Genomic DNA, 11,577 nt, shown 5'->3' with positions numbered 1-11,577 from the left:
GTTTCCCGGCAGGCCGCGCGCCAATCCCGCCGGCGGGACTGGGGCTGCCGCGCTGGCCGCAGGATAGTGACCTCGTCGGTGTTGGTTCCTGTCGTGGCGATGGCTTCTTTCGTGACGGAGGTTCTGGCACACTCCGGGAGGCTGGAGAAGGAGGATTTGGGCACTCGGATCAGCCGCCTGACCCGGCGGGTGGAGGAGATCAAGGTGAAGGCCGGGCAGCGGGAGGCTGACTGAAAAGGGACGACGGGTCCGTTTGTGGGGACGGGGAAAGGAGTGGGGGCTAAGGGCGGGGAGAGGGGTTATGAGCAGAGTCAGGTGTAGGGGCTGAGGGGGAAGAACGTGAAGTGGGAGGACCGGCAGGTGTGTGGGTTGGGGAGGGGAGCGGAGGAGAGCTCAGGCAGGGGTTGGGGAGCGAGGAGGCGCGGAGGCCTGGAGCCTAGGGGAGGAGGAGGCGGTGGCCCGGGAGTGCTGGGCACTGGGGTTAGGGTGGGGATCGGTCGGGTCGGGGGCTTTGCGGGAAGACTGAGGAAACCAGCAGGGGAGGTGGGACCGGAATCCCGGAGGTGTCCGGGGAGGTTGCAGGTGAGAAGAGAAATGCGGACAGGACCACCTCCCTGATTTGTGTTTATCTCCCCCGCCCACTCCTTTTTATGCCATTTGCTGATGAATAAAATAGCTTTGGGAGAATCATACCGTCCTTCCCTCTGAAATTTTTGTTGTTCCAGTCTGTCAACGTGTATGAAACTCTGGTCTTCATCCCCAAGTCCTTTGAGGCTGCTCTGAGTGTTGTAAAACATACTAAAAACGCTTCGGTGGACCCCGCTGCCTTGAGATTGATACAAACCCCAAAATACATCTCCATTCACAGTTTCACTCTGTATTGGTATCCTTCCCTTGCCAGTATTTGTTCACATCTTTGTGGCTTTCATTTAAAGTTGAGTGTTATTTCATTTAAAGTTAAGTTTGGATTTAAGTCTGGAAGTTGTGAAAGGTTCATTGAGGACTTAAGTCTGGCGTTAAGTCTGGATTTCAGGGAGCAAGTTTGGCAACCCTGTCATAAAGGCACAAGAAGTAGGTCTTCCTAACAACCCCTGATTTTACAAAAATGGTTTCCTGACTTGTAAGTAGTCATGTTACCCCCATCTCTCCTTTAACATGGGTTTAGGGTTTTTCAACACTTTTTATATGGTGGAAAGACTGTGGAGCGACCTTAGCATGGCACTCAAGGCTCTTACTGTTCTGGACCTAGCTTTCCTTTCACTGGGTTTCCTTCACCAACTTGGATCTTCAGCCAACTGACAATTACTTTCTATGCTCAAAGCAGACCCAGTATTTTTCCTGTTTCCCAGATTTTGCTTATGTAGCCATTTTTTCATCTTTACCTATAGTGTTTCTACCCATTTTTTTTTTTTTAAGATTTTATTTACTCATTTGAGAGAGAGAGAGCAAGCAGAGGGTGAGGCAGAAGGAGAGGGAGAAGTAGACTCCCTGTTGAGCTGGGAGCCCGAAGAGGGGCTCAATTCCAGGACCTAGAGATCATGACCTGAGCCAAAGGCAGATGCTTAACCATCTGAGCCACCCAGGTGCCCCATCTACCCATTTTTTATGTCCTATCTCAAATCTAGTTTCATGCGTGAAAAGTATGTCCATTTTTCCCTCAAGCAGAGGTGATCTCTTTCTCATTTGTGTTTCTGGAGGACAGTAACTCTTTTCCTGTATTACATTTTTATATTCTGGTTACTTAAGTGTATAGTATTTTTCCTGCTTAAAAATAACTTATATGTGGGCAGGCATAATTTTTTTCTGGTATTTTCCAAAGCATTCAGTGCAGAGTATTCAATAATTTCTTTATTGATGCAGCTCAAGTTAGAGTTTTAAGATTAGGCCTTAAAATTTTATAAGCAAGAAAATAGAAATTCATGAACTGAAGTATACAGATTGTGGATTTAATTTATCCATTTTCTTTTTCTAGTAGCTATATGATTAAAGTTGGTGGCTGTAGTCAGAGCTAATCTAGTTTAATATAAGAACTTCTGGCTTCTCCTTTTCTTTTCCAGCATTTGTATAACTTTTGAGGACTGGTGGAATTTGGTGGTCATTGTGTTCTTGCATCATAATAATGTTACAAGATCCTTAAGGGTGGGAGGAATGTGTTTTTCAAAGAAAACCATTGGCGTGGAGGAAAAGTAAAGGGGTGTGGGTAACTGGCAAGAAGGCTCCAACATGGAGGATTCCTTATGAAAGATGAGCTGTATATTTTTTTTTTTAAGATTTTATTTGTTTATTTGACAGAGAGAGATCACAAGTAGACAGAGAGGCAGGCAGAGAGAGAGAGAGAGAGAGGGAAGCAGGCTCCCTGCTGAGCAGAGAGCCCGATTCGGGACTCGATCCCAGGACCCTGAGATCATGACCTGAGCTGAAGGCAGAGGCTTAACCCACTGAGCCACCCAGGCGCCCCATAGCTGTATATTTTTAATAGCATTCTCTACTCATCCCACTGTAATTCTTCTGTCTTATTTTATAGGGTGAGGTGTGCACTATGATCAGCAAGAAGTATAGTGAATTCCTGCCTAGCATGCAGAGTGCCCAGGACCTGGTTACCCAAGTGGATAAGCTATCTGAGGACATTGACCTGCTGAAATCCAGGATAGAGAGTGAGGTAAAAATGGTTCATTATATTGGTTTGGTTTGTAGTTTCTAGTAGTTTGTAGTAGTTAGGTTTCTTGAGTCCTAAGACATTTCAACTCTGTGTGTAAGTTTTTCAGACCTCACTTTCCTTCCTTATTGGTCATTGGAAGTTGCATTAGATACCTTTAGAGTAACTTTCGATTTTAAAATAGAAATATTTTCTAGAACTATGAACAATTTTCATAGCAAAACTTTGCATTTGAGTAGCACTTTGTAAATTAAAAAAATAATCGTAGAATTTTACTGTCTTCAAAATAAAGCTGAATCATCTGGCCTTTTCTCGTCTCTTAGTTTAAAATGTTTGCATCTCTTCATGGCTAGCATTCTCTTACATCTGTGGCTGGCCTCCACACTTTCCAGACTCAGCATAATCTTGGTCATTTGGCCTACTCCTGGAAAATTGGCTTGATTTGCCAATTACAACCACTCTGTTGCTTGTCATTGAGCCTCTTTACGTGGACACGCCAAGAATCCTTGCCTGTCTTGTGTCATGTCACTGTGTTGGGTCAGTGCTTGCTCTGCTTCTTAGGCAAGGTCTGGTGCTATTTAGAAATGCTTACCGTGTTTGCTGGAGTGCTGTCATCACAAAAACAAGCCAATCTGGAAACAAAAATAGTGACTTTGTAATTTTTTTTTTTTTAAGATTTTATTTATTTATTTGACAGACAGAGATCACAGGTAGGCAGAGAGAGAGGAAGGGAAGCAGGTTCCCTGTTGAGCAGAGAGCCCGATGCGGGGCTGGATCCCAGAACCCCGGGATCACGACCTGAGCCGAAGGCAGAGGCTTTAACCCACTGAGCCACCCAGGCGCCCCCATCACTTTGTAATTTTAAAAACATTTTTCACGGGGCGCCTGGGTGGCTCAGTGGGTTAAGCCGCTGCCTTCGGCTCAGGTCATGATCTCGGGGTCCTGGGATCGAGTCCCGCATCGGGCTCTCTGCTCAGCAGGGAGCCTGCTTCCCTCTCTCTCTCTCTCTCTGCCTGCCTCTCTGTCAACTGTGATCTCTCTCGGTCAAATAAATAAATAAAAATGTTTAATAAAAAAAACACAAAAAAACAAAAAAAACCATTTTTCACATGTATTATTTCACCAGGAGTTTTTTCCCTGTATTTTACTTTTAGGAGACATAGTCATTTGAAGTAAGGAAAGCAGTGATATTAGAGGTTTAAACAAGTATAATCTTAGAGGCCTTCTCTGTCTATTGCTAAGTTATTGGGCAGGGCTCATTGTTATCTCAGATCAAGATGGTGAAATGTTTTCAAAGTCCTCAAGGAAAGACACCCAAGTCTTTTCTCTCTATGTGATTTTCTAAAGAAGGAAAGTGAGCAGATGTGTTTTTTAAAAGTTCTGTATAAAACTTCAGGCACAAATGGGGATTTCTAGGTACCTAGAAAATCTGTTTAACAGCCAGTTCATCAATCATTCTGATTCGAGGTTTTAATAAAAACAAATTTGTTCCTCTACAATTCTGGCACAGTTCAAATAGTATTTTCAAAGTATATTTGTAATTAGTTGATTGATCTGTGAGTCAATAGTCAGTCTTAGACTGTACTATTAGAAGTGCAGTGTGTGGAACAAGAGGGTCCTGTCTATACCTTTAGCTGACCAGATTATGGTTGGTGAAATTTATTCAGTTCTGGTGGTTGCATTTTGCAAGGTGCCTGGTCTAAATGAGAAGGTCCATACTTAAACATTTTGTCATTAGAAGAATGGTGAGAGAAACCGAGGGCGTTCAGCCCTAGTAAGATTGAAACTTAGGGCTGGAGAATGAAAATGAGATTTAATAGGTAGATATTATAAAGAGATTCACTCAGTCATTTGGTATGCTTACTGAACATCTGCAAGGCGCCAGATAATGTGCTGGTTACTGAACAGAAATGATGGTTTTTTTAATTTCAAAGTGTGAATCTCATGCCTAATGTAGATGACTAAAATAGTATGATACCCATTAAATAGGAATAATTCAAATGGAGGGAAAATATAGCTGAGCTTGGCTTCCTGTAGGAAATAGCATCAGACCAAAACCTCAAGTGATAGGTAGTTAGGCAAAGAGGAAGGAAGAGCATTTTAGGTGGACACTGGGGACAACGTTAAAAGAGACATAGATGGAATGGAGAGATGATGCTTTCAGAGAGGGGCGAGGATTCCATATGACTCATGTTTAGAGAGCTTGGTGGGAAGGGACAGGAGATGAGACTAGAAAGGTAAGCAAGGACCTTGTGGACATTATCTTGATGGCATCAGATTTGAATTTTCAGAATCCCATTCTGCTGGCAACTTGAAGAAAGGACTTGAGCATGAGACAGGGAAATGAGCTGGCAGTTAAAGCATTAGGAGGCAGTTAAACTAATCAGGGAAGAAAGAACAGGGCCTGCTGTAAAGTCAGTGGCCATGGATGGAGGATGGAGAATAGGATGAGGATGAATCCTAGTGACATTTAAGAGGTGGGATCTTTGGGACTTGATGTGGGGAGTGAAGGATCATGGAGAACAAAGTCACTGATGTGCCATTCACTGAAATAGAGAATCTCGAGAAGGAGTAGGTTTTTGTGGGGTGCCTGTGAGCTATGCAAATGGAGCTGCCCAGGTGGAGTGTATAAAGATGAAGGCTAGACTTCAAAAAGAAATGAAACGAGAGAGCGAGAGAGAGTGAGGGAGAGGCAGTCCTTGAAATGCAGTGGCTCAAATGGTTTTTAATGCAGTAGTCTGGGCTGCCAGGCCAATTCTACACAGTCAAGAACTGTGAGGGGATCTGAGATTTTAATCTACTTGCAAGTTAGCTAGTTAGTCTGCCACAGTTTCATGGACGCCACTAGAAGACATGAGACTCCTTGGGTGAGAGATGAAAGACAGTTTATTACTCACAGCAGTGGGCAGACTGAGTGTTTTGTACAGAGGTTAAGAACAAAGAGAGGGCACAGAGGAGGCACATCTGTTTGCTTGACTCAGACTTGGAAATGGTGCATATCACTTCTGCTTGTATTTCATTGGTGAGATCTTAGACACGTGGTCATGCTCCACTGAGAGAGTCTCATCGGATAGCCATGTGCTGTTACTGTTGGGAACGGGAAAACGGCTGTTAGTGGACAATTTACACATGACCCATCCATATACATGTTTGGAGCCTAGGAAGGTGATGCGGACTTGAGATAGGAGTCTTTAGAAATGGAAGCCGTGAGCCACTGATTGTCCAGAGAGGGTGTATAGCGCAGGGTTTCTCAGCTCAGTCAGTACTGGTGATATTTGGGGCTGGATAGTTCTTTGTTGTGGTGGGCTATCCTGTGCCTTGTGGGGTAGTTAACAGTATCTCTGGCGTGTACTCCCTAGATGCCAGTAGAACTCCCTCAGTTGTGACAACCTAAACGTCTCCAGACACTACCAGATATCCCTAGATGGGAGTGGGGGAAAAAATACAATTATTTTTTGAGAACCACTGGTTCAGAGTAGGAGGAGGGCCAGGGAGAGAGGACTGTCAGTCTGTATGAAGTGGTCAGAGGGAAAATGAAGCTCCCTGAAGAAAATGAATGGCCAGAGAACAAGGAGGAAAATCAGTGGAGAATAATTTCAGGGAACTAAGGGAAGGAAAGGAACTGTACTCATAAATAGTTAAACACTGACGATGTTTGCTTTGGATTTAGCAACAAGGAATTGATTGGTGTTTGGGGCACTATTTTGGAATAATTTTGATGAAATGGTGGGGATAGAGACCAGATCTCGGTGAGTTGTAGGATGAATGAGAAATGAGAAGGTAAAGACATTGAACATGGGTCACTCTTGCAAGAGGCTTGTTTGTGAGAGAGAGGAGAAAAACAAGGTAACCACTGAGAAATGGGGTAGCTGAGGTGGAGGGAGTTTTTCCTCAAAGATGGAGGAAATTTCAGCATGTTCAAACCTGAAGGAAGGAGCCTTGCTCTAGTGGGTATCGAGTGTGTCTTTCATGAATGAAAAATGAATTAGGAAGAGGTAGAGATACAGAAAAGAAGGGACTTTGCACCTGTAAAGGCAGGACAGAATGGGAGGTGGATTCTGATTCAGCATAAAATCTTTCTAATGGTGAGAGCTATCAGCTGTAGAATGAGTTGTCACTTGGCAGTGGGGATACCCCTCTAGTCATCCAGGTGGGTGAGCTCTCTGGTGAAAAATACGGTTCAAATTAAGGCTAGATGGTGCCATGAGCCTGTTGTGTTGATGGCAGTGGGAACTGCTGCGTAGGGCAATGGTTTGGACTAAGTGAACCGCTTAAGATCTCTTCCCAGTGCGTTCTGTGATTTTGTTGTTGTTGTTATTTCCAATCCTAACCAGCCTTTAAGTTTCGGTATGAATTTTATGTTCACCTAATAAAGCTTATTGCTCAGCTCTGAATGTTTTATTTCTTGGATATAGTATAACTTAAGAGTACTTACCTTTGATGTGTGGATTAGGTTCGCCGGGATCTTCATGTATCAACAGCTGAATTTACCGACTTGAAGCAACAGTTGGAAAGAGACTCAGTTGTCTTAAGTTTGCTTAAGCAGCTGCAGCAGGTCAGTAAACTCAACTCAAACTTGAGTGTTTTGCTGGTGAGAAAGTAATTTTTTTCCAGTTGGCCTCCGATTAATTATTAAATGTGTATACCTCCGATTCTAAGATTTTTTTTTGTATTTTAAAAACAAACAAGCAGACAGACTTGAAATAATGGGATATATAAAATGAAATACCTGATAGATGTGTTTATCGTTTTAGTTTTCTGCTGCTATTGAAGAATACAATTGCGCATTAACGGAGAAGAAGTATGTCACTGCGGCTCAGTGTCTGGAAGAGGTACTGAACGTTTCTCCATAGTACCAGCAATCAGTACTGTTCTTGGTTTTAGTAAATTTTGTGTTCCACGTATTCCTTTTATACCAATACCTTCTCCTTACCCTGAGTCCAGATGGAATGTCTAATGATGACTCCATTTCACTGCCAGGCACAGAAATGCTTGAAGTTACTGAAATCCAGAAAATGCCTTGATTTAAAAATGTTGAAATCTCTCAGCATGGAGCTCACAATACAGAAACAGAACATCCTTTATCACCTTGGAGAAGAGTGGCAGAAGCTGATTGTGTGGAAGTTCCCGCCATCAAAAGGTGCTGCTGACCTCAGGTGGACTGCTTTGCTTAATCTGCCTGAACCAGTGTGGCCTCTGAATGTATTCTAAGTATTTTATATTGGTGGATAAGGAGGTTTCATTTCTCAGTCTCCACTGCACCGAGTTCTCCTGCTAAGCAGAATGCATGTTAGGACTAGCTCCTCACTTTACCTCCCTTCCGTCTCTCTCTGTTCCCTTCTGGAGGAAGGAGCACAGCAGGGGGAGATGATTGGGTGGCTGGGAGTCATGTGATGAGGGTGCAGTGGAGGAGGCAGTAGCAGTTAAAGACCACACAGAGTTTCCACTGCATTGTAGGTACACCGGTTGCCAACAGCCCCAATCCCTGCCATTTACCTTGGCCAGGAAGCTTTGAAGAGCTGTTCATCCGTTTTCTCTCTTGGTGAGGAAAGAAGGCAGGGGACTCAGTGGGACAGGGGTTTTTCTCAGTTTTTCTCAGTCCTTGGGGGAAAAAAACGGTGGCAAAATCATGAGATACGGGGTGCTTTGCAAGATGAAAAAAATAGAATTACTTTGGCCTGGCTTTGCTTTACGCTGCTTGGCTCTGGGGCTCTCTGCTCACTGCTAGGTGTGAGCCTTTGATGTCTTGTTTACACATAGCAAAGCCCTGAGAATATATGGAGAGGACATGTCATTACACCTGGCATATTTTCTAGTATTGAAATTTAGTTTGTTTTAGTCTCCCCCAACCCCTTTCCCATTCCCACTAAGGCCTTCAGATTCATTAAATATGTGTGTATGTATATAGACACACACGCACATATGTATTCCAGGTATTTCGAAGGAAGTCCTCTAGAAAATTTTGGACTCTATTTGCAGGCAGAATAAAATTAAGAGAAGATAGCAGGCATGTTAATTCTTTGTTATAATACACCCTTCTTGTTAAACTTACTAGGCAGACTCTTCTCTGTACTCAAGGAAGCATTAAAAAGAGGTCTTCAGTGAAATGAGGACCTTACTTGTCATTCCTTACCTCCATTCAATACCTATTTAATAAGCATTTATTAGGCACGTCTTGCTTTTGCACTTAGTTTGATTCTATGAATATATCAATATGAATATTCATATTCTGTGAATATGACTATATAATATACAGTCATTTCCTGTTTTAAAGTGGTGCCAACGACACGTATGTCATAATTAAAATTTGGTTACATTAGAAGTGTATTGTAATAAAACCACATATTTAGGAATCGCAGTAGAGAATGAGCTCTGAGGAGTAGAAGAGGAAATATCTTGCATCGCTGAGACAGCTGATGTTTTCCTCCTTTTTCTTAGATACCAGCAACTTGGAATCTTGCCTGCAAACAGAACTTCATTTATGCATTGAACAGTCTCAGAAGGAAGAGAAGACACCTGTACCACCAATCAGTTCTGTCCTCTTGGCATTTTCTACTCTTGGGGAGCTACAAATGAAGCTTAAATCATTTGGTAAGGCATACTACTTTGTTTCATTTTCGTGACATCTCAGAATGTTTAGTGTTAAAGGAATGACAGGGAGATTTATAAAATATTCTCTAGATAATATTGATGATGGATCCTAGGGTTTGACCTTAAGATTCATCAGATGGAATTCTCATAAATACTACCCTTTTTATTAAGGGCTTGGATCCTTTCTTGACTTTCCTTTTTTCCTTTTTTTAAACTAGCTACTGTTATTTATTTAATTTGACTTTTTGAATGATTTAAATAAAAATCTGTACATTCATTAGTGGTGTGTGATGTCACAGGATATGTATTTTTATGGTTGGGTTCAAAGATCTTTTTTGGTGGTGAGGGGGCATGCTTGCTTTTTTTCAAAGTTTGTTCCAGTGATTTGTGATGAATGTTCATATAATTTTTCAGGTCAGATGCTGCTGAAGTATATCCTTAGGCCTCTGGCATCTTGCCCATCCCTTCATGCCGTTATAGAAAGCCAGCCCAACATCATTATTATTCGTTTTGAATCTGTGATGACTGACTTGGAACATCCGTCACCGTCTGAGGTTTTTGCGAAGATCAGACTAGTACTGGAAATGCTCCAGAAACAACTTCTAGGTCTGTATCTCCAAGGTTGTGCTTTTCTATTTTTATGTCTGGGAAAAGTGGATATTGTATTTAAAAGCAAACATTATTTTAAAGTAGATAAAAATGCCCCTAATAAGGATGTTTGGAGGATTGGAGGTGAGTAAATGATGCCAATCACCTGCCTATTTCCTGCTCTGCTTTACATTCATTTTCTTCCCTATATTGAAAATAGGGTCACCAGTGCTACCCCAGATTCTGTATTTGTAACATTTAGTTGAAATTTAGGATATACTTCTCTCACTGGACTTCCAGTAACATCACACTTTGGGACTCTTACTTTAATTATGGGAGAAGCAGAGATGAACTAAGTATTGTTTTTTGGTTTTTTTTTTAGTATTTTTTTTTTAATTTATTTTCAGCGTAACAGTATTCATTGTTTTTGCACCATAGCCAGTGCTCCATGCAATCCGTGCCCTCTCTAATACCCACCACCTGGTTCTCCCAACCTCCCACCCCCCGCCCCTTCACACCCCTCAGATTGTTTTTCAGAGTCCATAGTCTCTTATGGTTCACCTCCCCTTCCAATTTCCCCCAACTGCCTTCTCCTCTCCATCTCCCCTTGTCCTCCATGAGTATTGTTTTTTGTTTGTTTTTTAGAGAGCGAGACAAAGAGAGATGTGGGGGTAGGGACAGAAAGAGAGAAAGAGGGAATCTTAAGCAGGCTCCAAACCCAGTACAGGCTCAATTTTAAAACCCTGAGATCATGACTGAGCCAAAATCAAGAGTCAGACGCTTAACCAGCTGAGCCCCCCCAGGCAGCCTGAACCAAGTTCTATGTATTTCAGTAGGAAAATCTCCATTAATCTGATAGAAACAAACCAGATTTAACATAAATAAATTACATTCCATTTTAGCCTATGGTTTAGATCTTTATATATTCACGATTGAAATAGCCAATTTCTGTATTTCTTTGAATAATTTTTTTGGTTGTCATACTACTAAAGTTTTTCTGGTGTTTTAATATTGTTTTTTAGTTACCCGATTTACCTTCTTTTTAAAAAATATTTATTTGTTTATTTTGACTACCTTCTTTATGCTTTTCTCAGTTGTCTTACTGAATAGTCAAACATTCTTGATGTAGAAAAAAGTTAAAAAATGCTGGTGTTGGGGCACCTGGGTGGCTCAGTGGGTTAAGCCGCTGCCTTCGGCTCAGGTCATGATCTGGGAGTCCTGGGATCGAGCCCTGCATCGGGCTCTCTGCTCTCTCGGGGAGCCTGCTTCCTCCTCTCTCTCTGCCTGCCTCTCTGCCTGCTTGTGATCTCTCTGTCAAATAAAAAAAAAAAAAAAAATGCTGGTGTTGTTTGTATGCTTTCCTGGCAGTCATTTAGTTTATTGACATAAAATAATTTCTGTGTAAAGGAAGGAATTGGTTCTAGTTTTAACAGTAGCAGAGAAGAAAAAAAGGAGTCTTTAGACTTGTGTAAACTGCAAAAATCCAAGGTAGTTTTCTTGTTCCTTCACTTAGGGAAATAATACATAGGTACAAATAAACAAAGTATCCAAGGATTGGAAGGAATCAGAGATCTCAGATGCTCGAGTCTCTCTGGGTCACATAGCCAGCCTGAGCACTGTTAGTGAGGGGGAGGTCCCTTCCTCTTGACGCATTCTGCCCTGCCTCTGGGCAGCTCTGATTTGTATGGAGTTCTGTTTGTTTTTTTAAAAATCATGTCTCCTCTATGGACTCTGAAAAATGA

The 11,577-nt window shown here is 42.1% G+C and overlaps 1 protein-coding gene across 1 annotated transcript in view; it reads left to right on the top strand.

The window, feature by feature from the left end:
• The window catches only part of ZW10 (zw10 kinetochore protein), a 33,561-nt gene continuing 21,984 nt past the window's right edge, over positions 1-11,577 (top strand). The window contains exons 1-7 of the mRNA XM_047692675.1: positions 1-204; positions 2,525-2,659; positions 7,110-7,211; positions 7,411-7,488; positions 7,637-7,796; positions 9,095-9,247; positions 9,662-9,853. Of these exons, the coding sequence (XP_047548631.1) occupies positions 100-204; positions 2,525-2,659; positions 7,110-7,211; positions 7,411-7,488; positions 7,637-7,796; positions 9,095-9,247; positions 9,662-9,853 (925 nt within the window). The 5' untranslated portion in view covers positions 1-99. The remainder of the gene's footprint in view (positions 205-2,524; positions 2,660-7,109; positions 7,212-7,410; positions 7,489-7,636; positions 7,797-9,094; positions 9,248-9,661; positions 9,854-11,577) is intronic.

Source organism: Lutra lutra, chromosome 10 (genome assembly GCF_902655055.1).
Source record: "Lutra lutra chromosome 10, mLutLut1.2, whole genome shotgun sequence".
Lineage (NCBI taxonomy): Eukaryota > Metazoa > Chordata > Mammalia > Carnivora > Mustelidae > Lutra > Lutra lutra.
This window is presented reverse-complemented; position numbering and strand designations above follow the sequence as displayed.